Source organism: Cervus canadensis, chromosome 5 (genome assembly GCF_019320065.1).
Source record: "Cervus canadensis isolate Bull #8, Minnesota chromosome 5, ASM1932006v1, whole genome shotgun sequence".
NCBI classification, from domain to species: domain Eukaryota; kingdom Metazoa; phylum Chordata; class Mammalia; order Artiodactyla; family Cervidae; genus Cervus; species Cervus canadensis.
The window spans coordinates 42509131-42528430 of record NC_057390.1 but is presented as its reverse complement, the minus strand read 5'-3'; the positions used below and the strand labels follow the sequence as shown (position 1 = coordinate 42528430).

At 52.4% G+C, this 19300-nt stretch overlaps 1 protein-coding gene across 1 annotated transcript in view; it reads left to right on the top strand.

The window, feature by feature from the left end:
- SH3RF3 (SH3 domain containing ring finger 3) overlaps positions 1-19300 on the top strand; it is a 148500-nt gene that overhangs the window by 120540 nt on the left and 8660 nt on the right. The window contains exons 8-9 of the mRNA XM_043470347.1: positions 445-454; positions 13331-13340. Coding sequence (XP_043326282.1) covers positions 445-454; positions 13331-13340 — 20 coding nt within the window. The remainder of the gene's footprint in view (positions 1-444; positions 455-13330; positions 13341-19300) is intronic.

The following is a 19300-nucleotide window of genomic DNA, read 5'->3' as shown; positions in this document are numbered from 1 at the left end:
AGGTGATCTCAGGGACACAAGTTATGAGCGTCCTTTGACCCAGGTCTTGAGCGATCTGTGGAGGGGTGCCCTGTAATCATGAATTTATGCTAGTCCTGGGGAACATGTTGACATATCTTCGTAGCCTGTCCTACAGCTGGAATGGATTAGAAAATTCACAGGTGTTTATATACTTCATGCAGCAAGAGGACTGGCTGGACCAGTGAGGTTACCTTGTCACCTCTGGGTGGCCCTGTGAGCCACCGTGGGTCACCTGCATCTACATGCCACTCACCAAGGGGTCTGCTGATGAGGCAGCACACCCACACCAGGACAGAGCTGGTAATGAAACCAATCCACAGAGGTGCTTCCTGAGATGCTTTGAGGCTGAGAAGTGATGGCCATTGCTCCTCCTGCAGCTTCATCAGTAGAAGACCGACCAGAAGTCAGGACGAGAGGAATGAGACGAGAGGAAGTGTGGGGAGGTTCCTGAAGGTGTGAACAGGGTAAACGCATCTTGCTTGGAAGCTTGGCAGTGAGCTAAGGAGAACTGCTAAGCTTGACTCACATGGTCCTCCTGGGAGCCAGGCCAGTAACTTTCCGATACGTAAGCCAGTAACATTGTCACTGTGCGGTGAAAGGGACCCAGGACGGGAGGATGTGCCTCTGAGTTTCATTTAAATGATTCAGAATTCCTTTCCACTCCGACCCCATTCTCAAAAATAATCTCTTTCTTTTTCCAAATGATTTATTTATTTTATTTTGGGCTTCCCTGGTGGCTCAGTGGTAAAGAATCCACCTGCCAGTGCACAAGAGCTGGTTTATTCCCTCAGTCAGGAAGACTCCCTGGAGAAGGAAATGGCAACCCACTCCAGTATTCTTGCCTGGGAAATCCCACGGACAGACGAGCCTCGCAGGCTACAGTCCATGGGGTTGCAAAAGAGTCAGACACGACTTAGCAACTAGACAACAACAACAATTTATTTATTTTATTTTTGACTGTGCTGGGTGTTCATTACTGTGTGCAGGCTTTCTCTAGTTGCAGCGAGTGGAGGCTATTCTTTATTGTGGTGTTTGGGCTTCTCATTGTGGTGGCTTCTCGTTGTGGAGCACAGGCTCTAGATGCCCAAGCTTCAGTAGTTGTGGCACATAAGCTCAGTAGTTGCAGCTTGCGGGCTCTAGAGCACAGGCTCAATAGTTGTGGTACACGGGCTTAGTTACATGTAGTATCTTCCTGGAGCAGAGATCAAACCTGTGTCCCCTGCATTGGAAGGTGGATTCTTATGCACTGAGCCACCAGGAAAGTCCCCGACAGCAGTCCCACCCTGGTGTCCAGCCTCGTGCTGGGTGGTCTTATTCAGCCACAGTGGGCTCTGTACCAAGGAAGCCTCATGGGTGAGCTTGGCCCTGCCTTGGTGTAGATTTGCTAAGACTCACCTTGTAAATGCAGGAGATGATGAAGGACAGGGAATCCTGGTGTCCTGCGGTCCATGGGGTCGCGAAGAGTCGGACACGACTTAGCGACTGAAAACGAGAGTCCTTCATATGTGTTTTTTTTTTTTTCCCTTAAATTAGTGAAAAATGAGGTCTGTTTTTCACCTGGCCAGTAGGGCCCTGGAGAACAGCTAGTTGTCTCTGCCCTAGAAGAATCTACAGTGATATCACCTCTGGCTGACCTCTCGGCCCAGCCATTACCTTCCAGCCAGCTGCGGCTCAGGGCAGCTGATGGTGCTCATTGTAGCCTCCAGCTGTAGATGCAGCCGCTGAGGCCTAGAGATAGCATGTCCAGGGAGTGCCCACCCGCTGCTCCATGGCTGGGGAGATGTGCGCTGAGGTGCTGGTCTCCTGGGTCTGGAGCTTCCAAGCAGGTCCTCCTGCTTGTGACCCCCGCATCCATTCCCCAGCCTGCTCTGTGCTCCATGATGCTGAGAGCCATGGCAGGCCTGCCTCTCATGGAGTGTACATCCATCCCAGCCACCCAGCTCTGCACCAAGTGCCCTACGAGGGCCTGTCCACACCCCGCCACGTGAGGAACCCACCAGTTCAAAGAGGAATATGACCTGCTCATCTCATTTATGGAATGGAATAACAGCAGAATCAAAGAAATTGGCCAGCCAGAGCAAAACAACACTCTCTCTGTCCTCAGTCACCATGGTAACCTGCATGGGTAACAGACATGCTCTTCCATCTGTTTAATTCACGTGTGGGAAAGTGAGGCATAGGATGGTTTAATGGCACGCCGGGTGCATTCCAGCCTAGGGCTCGTCCCCAACTCATGTGCTGCAGCCAGGATACAGGATGCCCCCATCATAGCAGTAATTAGACGTCTGGAGTCCCCACAGCGTTTTCCACTTCCTTCTGTGTCTGGAGAGCAAGAACACAGTGCTGACAGTGTGCACAGGCAGAGGATCGCTTACTGCAGTGACTGCCCCATCTCAGCAAACCCCAGCTCTGGCATCTGGGAGATCCTTGTTAGTGTCCTCAGACCAAACCACAGTCAGGCAGTTGGACAAAGACCTGGTTGCCTTGGCCATGGTGCCCAGAGGGCAAGGGCCCCACATAGCCATTCATTTCTCAGCAAAATGTACTGGGAGAGAGCTGGGTGCACGAGGGCTCTGCTGGGGTCTGGACCCATTTCTATCCAACCCCTTAGAGAGGAAGACAAGGAGACCCAGGTTACAGTGGAATTTGAAAAGCACTGGGTGGAGGCCTGGCGGGTATGAGGCTGTAGGGAGCAGGAGGGGGTACCTCCCTCAGACCAAGGAGGAAGGAGGGGGCGACTGTTGAGGGGCCTGTGGACTATCTCCAGGAGGATGTGATGCTGCCTTGGTTTCTAAAGTACAGACAGAAAGTACCTGGGTAGACCAAACAAATGGGGAATTCCAGCCACAAAGGCATGGAGATGAGCAAGACCACGGTTTGTGCTTGGAGTGATTCTGTTTTAATGTGACTGAGACAGAGGTGGGAAGGAGGAGCAGGGTGTTGGTGACAGTTTCTCTGCAGAGGCAAGGTGGACGTTAGGTCTAAAGCTCAGAGCAGAGCGTGCAGTGGTGGAGCACGAGGGAGGCTCTGAGCCCCAGAGGGCAGGCGTGTTGGCGACAACTGAGTGATCAAGTGCACCACACATGAAGGGAGTGGTACAATGACATGTTTAATGAAAACTCAGGAATGTACAATCTGAATAAATCTTGAAGATGAGGCTTTTTTTTTTTTTTTTTTTTTTTAAGGAATTGTCCCTGCCTTTTTTTAAAAAAAGATTTTTTAGTTTGGCTGTGCTGGGTCTTCATTGCTGCATGGGCTTTTCCCTAGTTGCAGTGAGTGGGGGCTACTCTCTAGCTGTGGGGTGCTGGCTTCTCATTTCAGTGGCTTCTCTTGTTGCAGAACACAGGCTCTAGGATGTGTGGGCCTCAGTACTTGTGGCACACGTGCTCAGTAGTTGCAGCTCCCTGGTTCTAGAGCACAAGCTCCATAGTTGTGCACACAGGCTTAGTTGCTCTTGACATGTGGGATCTTCCCAGATCAGAGATGGAACACCAGTCTCCTGCATTGGCAGGCAGATTCTTTACCACTGAGCCACCAGGGAAGCCCCAAAGTTGAAGTTCATAAACAACCAGGCACCTTTTCCTAAAGTGAAGAACCACTGGTTTGTAAATTCATTTCCCCCATTGGGTGTCCACGTACCAAGCAAGCTGCTGCCCATGCTCTTTCTAAGATATGGACTAGGAGGAGGACTGTGTCAGCTCTGTAACCAGTGTATCAGTTGTTGCCAAAGCATTTCCAGTTTCGAGACAGGCCATGGCTTTCTGCTCCAGTGCCCCCAGCCCTGCCACCCCCTTCAGCAGGACAGGGGGAGGTATCCTGCAGACATCATACCCAGTAAGGGAGCGGACTGGGTCTGACCTCACCAGGACTGGCATCCCCGGCAGGCCCCAACATCACACTGACCTCTGCAGGTAGGACAGGCCCACACACAGGGCTCCCTGCCCTCAGTCAGCGCTGCATCCCCAGTGGGGCTCAATTATGCAGGAAACTCACTGAGCACACAGCCCAGGAGGCACATTCTCAAGGGCTTCAGGAACCCTGTCCACCCCATGAACGAGTCGCTGAGGAGTCCAGCAGTCATCCGTCTACCCGTGGGCCATGGAGACCTGCATCCTCCCTGGGACATGCATACTGGGCAGTCCTGCCTGCTGCGGCACTAGAGTTGGTGCCCTGGGGGGCGGAGGGCCCTTTGCTGACTGCTCCAGGCCTCTGGAGGCCTCATGACCTCAGCCCTTCAGCTCTGCTCCCTACAGCTGGACTGCTGGTGGGAGGAGGTGGGCTGGTGTGAGGCAGATGTGTCATCCTCAGGCAGACAGCGACCCCATCCTGAAAGCATATATCCCCACTGTCAGAACAGTGAGGCTTTACAGGCAACTTACTTTTGCAGAGAACACGCCATCAGAGTGTCCCTCCCCTGGTGACATGGGTAGGTTGCAGACCCTGAGTGGGACAGGACAGGCAGCCTGGGACCTTCTCCTCTGCACTCTCCCAGGAGGGCCTGGCCAACCTCCTGTTCTCCCTCCGAGGCCCTGGCCCTTGTCCTGGGCTGAGACTCAATTCAGCAACTTCTGGGCCTCAGCTCAGTGTGGTGCTGGTGAGCTTTCAGGGTGTGATGCACACCTGTGGGGCTGAGGCCAGGCATCTGGTAGCCCCCAGGAGTAAGGCCAGGCCTTGGTGCTCAGCCAGTGCCCATGCCCTCTCCTCGGGCCTGTTGGTCAGCTTCTCCTGCTGGGTGCCCAGGGCATCAGGGTACGGGGTGTGTGGGCAGGCAGGAACCAAAACTGCTACACAGTGAGTGGAGCTTGAATTTGGAGAAGGAGGGCCCAGATGAATGGATACGTGTGAAAGGGGTGGAGGCTTACATTGCTGCCCCTGTAGGGGCTCCAGGGGCTTCCCCCGATTGATTCCTGCATCAGTGAGGTAGCAGCATGGCGCCTGCCATGGGGTTTGGAAGGAGGAAGTGCTCATTCATGCTTTGTTGTTCCATCACTCAGTCGTGTCTGGCTCTTTGTGACCCCATGGACTGCAGCACACCAGGCCTCCCTGTCCTTCACTATCTCCCAGAGTTTGCTCAGATTCGTGTCCATTGAGCCAGTGATGCCGTCCAACCATCTCATCCTCTGTCGTCCCCTTCTCCTGCCTTCAATCTTTCCCAGCATCAGGGTCTTTTCCAGTGAGTTGGCTCTTCACATCAGGTGGCCTAAGTACTGGAGCTTCAGCTTCAGCATCGGTCCTTCCAATGAATATTCAGAGTTGATTTCCTTTAGATGACTGGCTTGATCTCCTTACATACATGCCTAGCATAGGTATTTGGACAAAAGTATTAGGAACCATTATTAGGTATCTGACAGTTCACTGAAGGCCAGATCCCATAAGAATTGCAGGTTAGATATACATGCACAGCTTCTATTCCTGAGGCTCCTGAGGAAAGATTAAAAGGGGATTTGGTTTTGCAGTTTCGGAAAAAGGACACTTAACATTGCCAAATCAAGAAACGTTGCCTACTTGAAATGAACCTGGGCCAGTTGGCATTCTTTTTGTGAAACAGTATTTGTTCATCTCTATACTGGATGCTCCATTTCCTGTGTCCACCAAGAAACACAGGTGTAAAAGGGTTTTTAGGGTCTTAGTTTCACACCTGACATTTAGCCTGAAGGATAGATGGCACCCAAGAAAACTATTCCAGTCAGAAGTTGGGTTTCTGCTGCAAAACATTAAACCAAAATTCATTTTTTAAAAGTGTTGAAGTTTTTTTTTTTTTGGCTGTGCTAGGCCTTTGTTGCTACAGGCTTTCTCTAGTTGCAGTGAGTGGGGGCTACTCTTCGTTTTGGTGCTCAGGCTTCTCATTGCAATGACTTTTCTTATTGCAGAGCACGGGCTTCTGTGTTCGGGCTTCTGTGTTCAGGCTTCAGTAGTTGTGGCAAATGGGCTTAATTGCCGCAGGGCATGTGGGATGCTCCCAGACCAGGGATAGAACCTGTGTCCCTTGCATTGGCAGGCAGATTCTCAACCACTGGACCACAAGAGAAGTCCCCCAAATTCATTTTTAAAGTAGCGATAAACTATAAATGGAAAAGAATTTGTGACTCACCTGTAATAGCCATTCTGTAACTCTCCCAGGAGGGCAAATGTTACTGTAACTAATCAGGATGGGGGAGATTTGACACCTGAACACCCAGAGCAGCCAGGAGAGCTGGCTGATGGTACGAAAGGTGGATGTCCAAGTACATCCAAGTGGCCCTGGGCCATGGGCCCACGTGATCCAACCTCAGCTAGAATTATCTGGTACAGAATTCCACCACTAGCGCTGTCTTCTGAGACCACCGTGTCCTCATCAGACATGGGAGACTTTTTTCTAGTCCTTCATGCCCAGGGAATCTCAGCTGATGGAATCAGTTCAAGAGAAAACCTTGGCACAGCCCATAAACCAAAGGTAGTGCCCACAGGAGGCCAGGCCTCAGGAACTGCAGTGCCCTCCCATCTTGTCACACACACCATTGTGCGGGCGGCTGTGTGGAGGCAGGGGCAGCATCCCCGCCTTGGGACAGGACAGGAGCTGCAGACCTGTGCTTCCCTCCAGGGCGAGGTCACTCTGGGGGCAGGCTTGACTGTTATGAGCTCTGTATTTCCTTCCAGGCCACATCTTAATAAATTACAAGACATGTTCGCCCGTGGCATGGGAATGAAGCACATTCATCTTTTTAGAGGATTCACTATCTTTCCAACCATATCTCAAGTAGAACTGATGGGTCAATTTAAAGAAAATGTTATCACTTCCTGGTATCTTTCTAAGACTAGTAGTTGTGGCTGCATTTCTGGCTGCATCCACTGTCTTCTGATGTCTTTGCTTTTTATCACGTTAGACAAGTCCTGGAGATTTCTGTTTAATGCTAAGATGGGAAAAAGTGAAAAAGCTGGCTTAAAACTCAACATTCAGAAAACTAAGATCATGCCATCCAGTCCCATCACTTCATGGCGAATAGATGGAGAAACAATAGAAACAGTGACAGACTACTTTCTTGGGCTCCAGAATCACTGTGGACAGTGACAGCAGCCATGAAATTAAAAGATGCTTGCTCCTTGGAAGAAAAGCTATGACAAACCTAGACAGTGTATTAAAAAGTGGAGACATTTATTTGCTGACAAAGGTCTGTCTAGTCAAAGCTATGGTTTTTCCAGTGGTCATGTATGGAGGTGAGAGCTGGATCATAAAGAAGACTGAGCATCAAAGAATTGATGTTTTCGAACTGTGGTGCTGGAGAAGACTCTTGAGAGTCCCTTGGACTGCAAGGAGATTAAACCAGTCAATCCTAAAGGAAATCAACCCTGAATGTTCACTGGAAGGGCTGATGCTGAAGCTCCAATAATTTGACCACATGATGCGAAGAGCCGACTAATTGGAAAAGACCCTGCTGCTGGGAAAGATAGAAGCCAGGAGGAGAAGAAGGCAACAGAGGATGAGATAGTTGGATAGCATCACTGACTCAATGGACATGAGTTTGAGCAAGCTCCAGAAGATGGTGAAGAAAGCCTGGCGTGCTGCAGTCCATGGGGTCACAAAGAGTCGAACGCGACTGAGCGACTGAACAAAGATGGGATTGATGTCTTCTGCTGACTACAAAAGCCTTCGTTATTGGTTTGTTCAATCAGAGTTCCACAGAGAAGCAGAGCGAATAGAGAGAGGTGCATTTACGCACCTGAGGGCCTGGGTTAATGCTCGTCTGAGGGCCTGGGTCCTGTGATGATCACGGAGGCTGGAAGCCAAAGACCTTGGCACTGACAGGCTGAGAGAGGTCCGGGATCAAGGTGCTATCTGGAGGCAGTCTTTCCCAGGAAACCTTGCTTGTTCCCTAGGTACTTGACCGGTGGCACTGGCCACCTGGTCATCAAGGCCCATGCTGCAAGGAGCCTGCTTTCCTGAAGCCCCTGCTTGTGGAGTTGACCACGTCTGGACACAACTTCCCCACAGCGTCCAGATGAGGGGCTGACCACTGGCCCCACAGCCTGGCCAAGCTGCCACACAAAGCACCCATCACAGTGCACCCTGTTAGCTGGGCCCTGAGCCCAGCTCTGACCCAGCCTCATCTCTGAGTAAAGACAGCGAGGGGCTTGCTTCTGCTGATGTGAGATCACTGTGCTGTGAGCCACTGGGACGAGCTGACCCCACGGAGAGATGCCGAGTCTTCCATGATGTGTGTGCGCCAAGCCCGAGGTATAAAGTCAGCACTGCTGATGTTCTGTGATGAGGAATGGGAGAGTGATGAAACGAAGGTATTTTATAGGTACACACATGGCTGTATTCCTAACAGAACAAGGAAATCTCTGTGCTGACCACAGCCCTCGTGTCTGTAACTGCCTCTCCTACCACCCGCTCCGTTGCCCCTTTGCCTCCAGCGAGCAGCTCGGCTGCTGTGGTTCTGACCTGGGGAATCAGGGCTCCATGCTGAAGGGTCTAGTCCTTTAGCTGTCCTGCCTGGGTGGGCTGTTGTCATTTCCCATTGACCCTGAGCACAGGGCATGGTGACACAGATGCCCCAAGGGGTCTCCTGGATCCAGACCCACTGGATCTTCAAGAGGTCACTGCACCCCTCTGTCAGGCTGCCTGCTTGTGGGCAGTGAGGGGCGGGGTGAGACCAGTGAATTCCATGATCAGGGGCCCATTGTCACGCTTGGTTTTTTTCAGAAGCATTGCTATGTAAAGTATCGTGATGCTGGGTGAGGTATTCCCTGAGTCCACAGACAGGAGTTTTGGCAGAAGCATTGCATGTGGGAAAGAAGCCGTGAGTCCAGAATAAGTGACTATTTCAGTGGGAACTTAAAGCTGCCCCGTCCGCAGTGGAAGTAGTCCCGTGTGATCAGCCTGCTGCCAGCGGGCACTGACCACCCAGAGGGCCGGGCGTGTTGGGGGCTCAATGCTGGTCTCTGGCGGACTGGGCAGCCGACAGTGGCTGCAGCCAGGAGGCTCTGGTGGGAGGACACCTTTGATGTTGAGCCCACACATCACTTCTGTCCCTACCACCATGGTCACTTTGACAGGGCTGGCGGGGGAGAGAGCTGACTGGTGGCAAAGGATGGGTCATGAGACCCTCCTCGCTGAGGTCACTCTGGGAGCGTAGACAAGGGACACGAGTTATGTCGGTGTTTTCTGTCTACTCAGAGAAGGCTGTCACATGACATGAGAAAGCCACTTGTGTGCAAAATGAGGCTAGGGCTAGTCTACAAGACCTGTGCCTGTTTTTATGTGGAAACCTTATTCCTTCAAGAAAATTAGAGATACCAAGGGAACATTTCATGCAAAGATGGGATCAATAAAGGACAGAAATGGTATGGACCTAACAGAAGCAGAAGATATTAAGAAGAGGTGGCAAGAATACACAGAAGAACTGTACAAAAAAGTTCTTCACAACCCAGATAATCACAATGGTGTGATCACTCACCTAGAGCCAGACATCCTGGAATGTGAAGTCAAGTGGACCTTAGGAGGTATCACTACGAACAAAGCTAGTGGAGGTGATGGAATTCCAATTGAGCTATTTCAAATCCTGAAAGATGATGCTGTGAAAGTGCTGCACTCAATATGCCAGCAAATTTGGAAAACTCAGCAGTGGCCACAGGACTGGAAAAGGTCTGTTTTCATTCCAATCCCAAAGAAAGGCAATGCCAAAGAATGCTCAAACTACTGCACAATTGCACTCATCTCACGCGCTAGTAAATGCTCAAAATTCTCTAAGCCAGGCTTCAACAGTACATGAACTGTGAACTTCCAGATGTTCAAGCTGGTTTTAGAAAAGGCAGAGGAACCAGAGATCAAATTGCCAACATTCGCTGGATCATTGAAAAAGCAAGAGAGTTCCAGAAAAACATCTATTTCTGCTTTATTGACTATGCCAAATCCTTTGACTGTGTGCATCACAATAAACTGTGGAAAATTCTGAAAGAGATGGGAATACCAGACCACCTGACCTGCCTCTTGAGAAACCTGTATGCAGGTCAGGAAGCAACAGTTAGAGCTGGACTTGAAACAACAGACTGGTTCCAAATAGGAAAAGGAGTACATCAAGGCTGTATATTGTCCCTGTGTTTATTTAACTTATACGCAGAGTACATCATGAGAAACCCTGGGCTGGATGAAGCACAAACTAGAATCAAGATGGCTGGGAGAAATATCAATAACCTCAGATATGCAAATGACACCACCCTTATGGCAGAAAGTGAAGAAGAACTAAAGAAAGTGAAAGAGGAGAGTGAAAAAGTTGGCTTAAAGTTCAACATGCAGAAAACTAAGATCATGGCATCTGGTCCCATCACTTCATGGGAAATAGATGGGGAAACAGTGGAAACAGTGGCAGACTTTATTTTGGGAGGCTCCAAAATCACTGCAGATGGTGATTGCAACCATGAAATTAAAAGACGTTTACTCCTTGGAAGAAAAGCTATGACCAATCTAGACAGGATATTAAAAAGCAGAGACATTACTTTGTCAACAAAGGTCCATCTAGTCAAAGCTATGGTTTTTCCAGTAGTCATGTATGGATGTGCGAGTTGGACTATAAAGAAAGCTGAATGCTGAAGAATTGATGCTTTTGAACTGTGGTGTTGGAGAAGACTCTTGAGAGTCCCTTGGACTGTAAGGAGATCCAACCAGTCCATCCTAAAGGAGATCAGTCCTGGGTGTTCATTGGAAGGACTGATGTTGAAGCTGAAACTCCAGTATTTTGGCCACCTGATGCGAAGAGCTGACTCATTTGAAAAGACCCTGATGTTTGGAAAGATTGAAGGCAGGAGGAGAAGGGCATGACACGGGATGAGATGGTTAGATGGCATCACCCACTCAATGGACATGAATTTGGGTAAACTCCAGGAGTTGGTGATGGACAGGAAGGCCTGGTGTGCTGCGGTTCATGGGGTCACAGGGAGTCAGACACGACTGAGCGACTGAACTGAATTGAACTATTCCTTACTGCATGTGTGTGTGTTGGGGGGTGTGGGGTACCCCATATTCCATGTAGGAGGGAGGCAAAGCTACGTATTTAAAGGGTTAGGCTGAGCAGACAGCTCCCGGTTGCTGCTGATGGGAATATTAGTAGAAGATGGTACAACACACTCTGGAAAAGAGCCCAGCGGTTCCTAGAGACACGAACCCAGGCAGTCACTCCTGGAGGTCTTTCTTGGAGAGAGGGAAACTCCTGCCCCATGGGCTCCAGAATGAGTGTGCAGAGCAGCTTCGTTTGTGATGATTCTGAGTGTGACACTGCGCAGAGGTCAGGCGGCTGTGGGGGGGACAGGCGTGTCTGGTGCATGGCACCGGGGACAGCAGCGCAGTAAAGGGAGGTGCCCGCCCACACTGCAGCAGAGCGTCATTAGAGCCAGGGCGGGAAAAGGACACAGACTGGGTGACACCACGTCTGTTGGTGGTTGTCACACCAGCCCGTCCTGGCCCGGGCAAGCCCAGAACTGCTTCTGGTCAGTGGAGCAGGACCCCCCTGGGGTGGAAGGACCCATCTCGGCAGACTGACGGCACCCCCACCAGAGGGTCCAGGGACCTCATCACAGAACGGAAGTGAGCTTCCCTGCTCATCAGCGGAGGAGGAGTCTGACAGGGCGTCTGCAGGACCCAGAACCCTCGGTGATGTGCCTCATGCACTCACACTCCTACAGGGCCCTCTCCCCAGGGATGGGCTCCCCCGTGACCAGAAATCCTGGCAGCACCTCATCAATCCTTGCTTTCCAGAACTCACCCTTATCCTCACTGCACACCTGGGCTGCCCTCAGCCACCCGTGTGCTCTTTGACCCACTGACAGCAGAATCTTTGTGGGAGCTTACTCAGTGGCGAGCCCTGGCTTGTGCCCCAGCCCAGAGCTGAATAAGCAGGTGCTCCGTAGGGCGCCCTGGAACCCGGAGGCAGGGCCCATCGAGGAGCAGCAGGGGGATACACAGGAGAGCTGCAGGCGGCTCCTCAGCCCCCTGTGCAGAGAAGCCTGCCTTCCAGCCAGAGAGACACTCATAGTTTGTGAAAGACACTGGCACCTCGCTCCTCTGTGCCGATGGCAAGAAAAGACTGCTGCTGAGGCGAGACTGGAGAACAACAAGGTCCATCCCAGGTAGAGATGTGGGCTTTGTGGCCCTGCTTTGTGCTGGCCTGAGTCCCTGCTCCAGGGCACACGCTGGGAGAGGGTCCAGGGCCTCCACTTTCGGCACCCCCAGTAGAAACGACCCTAGGAGTCAGGTCGTGGAAGATAAACTCACCCACAACCCATAGGCAGCCCTCCCTGCCCTTTGGCGTGAGCAGCTCTAGTTAAGCCTTTCCCACACCCTCGAGCCAGGACTGCTCGCGAGGTGGACTCTGCGGCCCTCCCTCCGTCTGCAAGGCGGCCGCTTCCCCATTAGATCAGCAGCTCAGAGAGGAGCCACCAGGGGCCCCTGGTGACCTGAGTTCACTGGGGTCCTGACACCCCGAGTTCTTCCAAATTTCTGTCCTTTCCTAATCATTCTGATGTGATGATGACAAGCAGACCTGCGCACATGGTGGCAGCTCTTTAGAGTTTAGGAGCAGAAGAGCCCAGCCAGGCCCTTCTCAGGGAGGAGCAGCCAGGCCAGGGTCTGGGATTTGCAGGGCTGAGGCTGGCCACTCTGAGCTGGTACCCAGGTGGTGTCACCCGACATTGCCTGAAAACAGCTGTGCTAAGAAGGACATGAGTCCAGGAAGACAATTCCAGTGTCCCTGAGAGCTGGCAGGGCTGGTTGTCAGCGCTAGTGGAAATAATAGCTTAGATCCCTACCTGAGCCTCTGAGATCCTGCATCGCGCTGGCAGAGCCCCTCCCGTGTAGACAGCCCCTCCCCTGTGGTGACCATCCTGCTGCCGTTTTTCTGGTTGGATGAGGTAGTTTCTACCCATCTGTTTTGTTTAAAAAATTTTTCAGAAATACCTGCACTTGGCACACCTGAGTAGATAAGGATGTGTTTGATCTTCCTTGTTCCATTCCAGAACCCTTTCTGGACGATACCAGGTTTTACAGAGATTTCATCTGAATGTATTTCATTTAATCTAATACTTTGTGGTGGCCCCACACTTGTTCTACAGAAAACAAGCAGAGGCCCATTGGAAACGTACATTCAAGGCAAGGTTGTCCTGGCGGAGGAAGCTGAGAGCGGCCCAGACACAACCTAGAGCCAGAGGGCTGTTCTGGCTTCACGCCTCTGCCATCTGCCCTCTGGCCTGACCTCCTCAGAAGCAATCTTAAAGACATTAGTGTTGAGCTATAAATTCTGCCGAGTTAACAGGCCTTCCTGCATCAGGGTGAGGAGAGAAAGGAGCAGGTCAGAACGCTGAGTCCAGGGAAAGCTGTGATGCAGTGAAAGCTCAGTGTTTTAACCCTCCCTCATCTCACTGCATTCTACCCAGTGACTTCTTGCCTGGGGACAAGGGTACCACCCAGAGGTCTGGTCTGGCCCCGCTCCAGAGCTGGGCTCCTGTGGGAACTTCCCCGGTGCAGGCACCACTGCCTGTGGGGCTGGGTTACAGCACAAATTCAACTGGTGGTCCATGTGGGGGAGGGGGTAAAAAATAACATGCAGAGGCTGAAGACATGCAAGTGGGCAGAGCGGATGAGAGAGAAACAAGCTCTCCCGGAAAGGAATGCTCACCAAGGCCCAGAGAGGAGAGGTTTGGAGACAGGATGGGCTGTGAGTAGGGCTGCAGGGAAGGGATAGAGGGACTGAGCTCCCAGGGAGAGAAGAGGGATGTGCACGCCCAGCCCAGCCCACCACCCCCTCCCCAACAGCCCCACTGCCCAGAGAGAACCTGAGGGAGCCACTCTGTCTGGGAGGCCTTGGGATCCCACCTCCCACTGGGGCTCGCCCGCCGTCTCACCCCCCAACCGCTCTCTCCTGGGGTGTCTCCTGTTGGGGGAAGACGTTTCTCTCCCCTTCTGGGTCCTTCTGGCAGACTTAAGAACTAAATGAGGTGTATCAATAGGAGGATATCAAAGTTTAATAACACGTGCATATGGGAGAGACTCAGGAAAAGTGAATCACCAGGATGGGGGAGGCCTCACCTTGAACACCATCTCTGCTCAGGACACAGGAGGATGCTGGTGGTGGTGGAGGGGGTGGGGCTGGGACTCATAGAAGAGGAAAGAGTTTCACATGGAGATGGGAAAGCGGGTGCTTGCTGAATGCTGGGCCAGGCAGGGACCCTGGACACGGAGCGGCGTCTTAACAGACAGACCACAGGCTCTGCCCTGTACGCATACCTGGTCTCACTGCCATCACCCAGGGAAGCCCCTTCTGGGAGCTGCCCTCTACCCACCTGCTTCTCGGCATCAGTGGAGGCTCCTCCTGAGTCTTTTGATTCTTAAAAAGAATCATAAACAGATTATTCTATTTTATATACATGCTGCTGCTAAGTCGCATCAGTCGTGTCTGACTCTGTGCAACCCCACAGGTGGTAGCCCACCAGGCTCCTCTGTCCCTGGGATTCTCCAGGCAAGAATACTGGAGTGGGCTGCCATTTCCTTCTCTATTATATATATATATATAAAATCATAAAAGGGCTTCCCTGGTAGCTCAGAGGGTAAAGAATCTGCCTGCAATGTAGGAGATCTGAGTTCGAGCCCTGGGTTGGGAAGATCCCCTGGGGAAGGAAACAGCTACCCACTGCAGTATTCTGGCCTGGAGAATTCCACAGACTGTATATAGTCCATGAGGTCCCAAAGAGTCGAACATGACTGAACGACTTTCACTTTTACTTCACATGCCAGAGAGATGGGACTTGGGGCAGCACATGCAGTCCCCTCACTCCTAACCCCTGTCTGTACAGCCCAATCCCACCAGCGCAGCCGCCCTTCTCCTGGGGGCACTGTGTCCACACCCCCCGGAGCAGCCCCCTTGCTCAGGTCAGTTCACAAAGATGCGGGGGATGCAGTCCTGGGTAGGGCTCCCCTGGGTTTCTAGAGGAACCTTCCTTGCCTCTGTTTGGACTCATCACCCTGGATTTGGGGTGTGGCTCCCACTTGGGATGAATAAAGTGAGGCTGGCAGGATGGCAGTTTTCAGAGCCTGCGGGTGTTCAGAGACACAGGTCCGGGGGGCTTGGCTGCCTAGAATATGTACTAGTCGACCCATGGGTGCCGGACTCCCAGCCGCTCCTTGGGGTAGTGAGTGCGGGGCCATTCGGAGTGGGGACCCAGCCTGGATATTTCAGGACTTCCCAGAGCCCAGGAAGTACCTCGGTTCCGACCCATGAGGCCCTGCTCTCACTCGTGACTGAAGAACCCTGTTACCTTCCCAGGGCCCACCCAGCTGGCCCGTTTCGGCACCAAGGAGGGCAGCACCCCTCCCCGAGTCCCTCTCCATGGCTCTCTAAGGGCTTCTGGGTCATTCTATCTCCATCTCCTCATCCCCTGGGGAGACCCATGCAATGGAGTCATCAGCCCCCAGCTTCCCAGAGCTGCTCCAAGCTGATCATGTAAGCCCCCAGGTTGCAGAACCAAGGGTGGGGGCAATTGGGATACAAGAGTAGCCCTGGGTGCAGAAGGCCATTGCCAGCGTTTGCCTCGGGCTGCTGGAGGGGAGGGATGGGCAGATGCCGGGAGCCTGACACCCGAGCAGTCCTGCGCTGTCAGCCAGGGGGCCTCGCCTCTTAGGCTGTGGGGCAGCCGGTCAGAGCATCACAGCCACCACCCTTCACCTCGTCGTTTCTCAGCTGAATTAAACCATAGCCTCTTATCCCTAGTGAAGGGCATGACCTGCTTTGAGAAGCTACCTGCACCTGGCCTGGCAAGTCCAGGGGCTTCACAGAACCCAGGAAGCACCTCTGTTCACAGCCATGAGGCCCTTCATGGCCCAGTAGGTGATACTCCTGTTGGGGAAAGACATTCAGGCCTTCTCCTTCCTGTTCTGGCTCTGCTCACAGCCCCTGAAGCTCAGCACAGGGAAGGGGCCCCCTCCGCCACACATGTCACTGCAGCCTGTGGGAAGCACAGTGTCACACTTGCATCCCGTGTGGACTGCTGTCATAGAAGAGACAAGGTCTTGGCACTGTTCCTCTGGCTGAGCATGGCACTTCCATGCCCAGACAGTGAGATGCAGCCATGGAGGGGAGGGACACCCATGTGTCACTGGGTGGACTGGTGGCCTCAGAAAGAAGTCTCCAGCCAGCTCTGGTAACCATGGTGATGAGAGGGTGCTGGGGACAGCAGGCAAATGTCTGACATGTCTTATTTCATCTGGTCCCCAGGCAGCTCTCACGGGCAGGTCACCCCAACCCCACTCCTCCAAAACCACCTCCCTTCCTATCAGCAGAACAACAGCAGAAGTTCTCTCTGGTACATCATGTCTAGTACCCTGCGTGCAGAGCAACTTTTACAAGTTTTGCCTTCATTATGTTTCCTCTCAAGAAGAAACAACATTTGACATAATAAGTCAGAAAATACCAAAATGTGTAATAAAATGAAGTACCGCCGAGCCCCTCCTACACCTGCTCTCCTGAGCCAACATCAGCCATCTGGGGGACTAGATCTGCGCTTCCCCGATGGCAGCGATGCCCCCAGGTCACTGAGTGCAGACTCAATCGGAACATGGCCCATGACCCTTGACCCGTGACCCTGGACTCCTGTCTCAGCTTGTGGAAACATCCTTTTGTGCACCTGGCAGAATGCACATGTGTGGCTCTGTCTGTGCCCTGTGCTCAGAGGTGGTGGGAAGAGCCTGCCCTACCCACAAGTGCATTTGGTCCTGCAGGTTGAGGTTTACCTAGGGGGTCGGGGCTGAGCCTTGCAGACCAAACCATGTCCATGTCAGTGCCGCCCACCACACCTGCCCAGCATCCAGTGTATGCCCACCAGCAGCTTTAAATGTCCTGTGAGCAGAAGCGAGGACACAGGGTAAATCTGTGTGAGAGAAGTGGGGCCATCTAACCCTGTGGATTAATGAAGAACCAATGGTGAAGACGTGGCACTCAGGTTTACTTCGTTTAATTAAATGAACTGACTCCCTAAAAAAATTAATGTCACATTTTATAAATCAAATTCTGTTCTCTTTGACTTCCTTTAATTTCAGAGATAATTTTCCATAATTTTAATTGACTTTTAATTGGCAGCAGTTCTTCATTTAAGCTTTAAATTTCTTTTTCCTTTGGCCAAGTTTTTGCATTAACGTTCTAAGGAACAAACCCTCTAGGGACAGAAGCTATCATTTTATTATTTTTAAGATGTTTTACGGTTCTCCTATAGTGAATGTATATCTCTTTTATAATACTGGTTTTGAGGTGATTCTTTGCTAGTAGGCTATGACTTTATCTCAGGTTGTATGTGTGCGTGTGAGTGTGAGTGCATACATGTGTGTCTTTCTAATGTCCCTCTGGGCTCTTCTCTGATGTGCTGACCCAGGTGTGGACCTTGACAGCCTGGTTCTGCCTGTTTCTTTGCCTGCTGTGCCTGGCATGGCTGCCATGCCCTCTGAGCCCCTACTCCTATGGTGGCCCTTGCCACCCAGTTGGCAGGTGTAGGTGGTGGGAGCCCGACGCAGGGCTGGCAGCCCTGCTGATAGGCCTGGCGACTTGCTCTCCTGGGAAGGCTGTGGCTTTGCCAAGAAACTTCCAAGAGGCCTTGCCCACTTGCCCTGGGCCTGTCCTAACTGTGTATCCTTTGCCTTGATTTTATATGGAGCAGCAGCCAGAGCTCTGAGCTGGGTGGGACCTAGCAATGGGCACAGTCAGACCTCACCAGGGATCGAGAGCCCCTCCCCCGGTCGCTGGCAGGTCTTATGCAGGCCCCTCTCCACTGGGCATGCATGTCCTGGCTAACTCACCCAGCAGGACTCTCTGGCTATGGTGCCACCAACGACACAGCTCATGCCTGGAGCCCCTGTCCCTACCCTGGTGCCCATGTGGTCCAGCGGCCCCACCAGGGTTTGCTGGTGAGTGTCCAGAATTCAGTCCCTGTGCTCTGAGAGCCTGGCTGGCCCAGCAGAGCAGCAGAAAGGGCAGTCAGCCCTCAGTCCCACGGGGTGCAGGCTGAGCCAGTGATGCCCCTCCCTCTGTCGTGGATGGCACCACGGGGCCACTGGCAGGCTTGGGGACCCATCACGTGGATCTTAATTTTATTCACCTGTGTGTGCTTGCACACACATGCACACAGACACACATGCATACACAGGTGCACACATACACATGCATACCCATGTGCACATGCAAATGTACAGGTACATACACACGTGTGCACACACATACATACACATACTGATACAGTCACACATAAGCACACACATTTACACATAGGTACAGACATTCACGCAGAGGCACGCACATTCACACAGGCACACACATACACTGTTAGATTACTTTTAGAGTTTTCATCTCCAGATCCCACTTGACCACTTGATAGCCGGTGGGTTTTTGCCAGAGACCCCGCAGTGTTTGGGGATCTGTTGCCAGCCTGGCTCCCTTTCCAGAGCCCCCAAGTGAGCGCCAAGGACACTCTGTGCACCTGAGCTGGTGCCCTCCCCCTGCTGGTCTCAGTTAGGAGGCTGTCATCCAGGGAGTCCCTTCCTCTGCTTGGTGGCTATCTGGAGGGTGGCAACGCCTCCGAGCCAGCTGCATGGCGCCCCCTGGTGGCTAACTGACCAAAGCTCTCCTGACTGTGTCCCACATTGTCATCTCTTGGTGGATGCTAATCAAGGCTGCCCTGTGCCACGATGCCCCCATGCCTGCTCCCCTCCAGGCTGGGGCTTGCCCATGCCAGCCGTGGTGTGCATTCAGGACATCAGCTCCAATTCTTTCCATCAGTACCAGTGCTGGGAGTAGAGAAAAACTTCAGATTTCTTCATACTAAAGTGTTATTGACTTAGCTTGAGGCACACATCCCTGCTAAGTGCGCTTTGTGGTGATTTCAGCACCAATGACTCCCCAACAGCTGGGGTGGAAAAAGGAGTCCCCATCAGGCCACTGTGGGGTCCAACTAGCCCCATGACCCAATCAGACGCTGTGGTGGCCATCACCGACCCGGGGCTCTGTGTCAGACTGCCATCTGTTTCACACCACACCCCCTGCCAGCTAGCTAGTCCTCATCTCACGTCAGAACAGTCAGTTCCAGGAGAGCTGCCAAACTCTGGACACCAAGGCCAGCACATTGCCATAGAAGCACCTCTGTGTGTACATATCTTCCTCCTCCACACACCCTCACTCATACCTGCACACACATATGTGACACACATGGAGCTTGGCTCCCCGTATCTTACAACCACAAACAGTGCTGTTAGGGCCTCCAGCTGAAGGTGTGT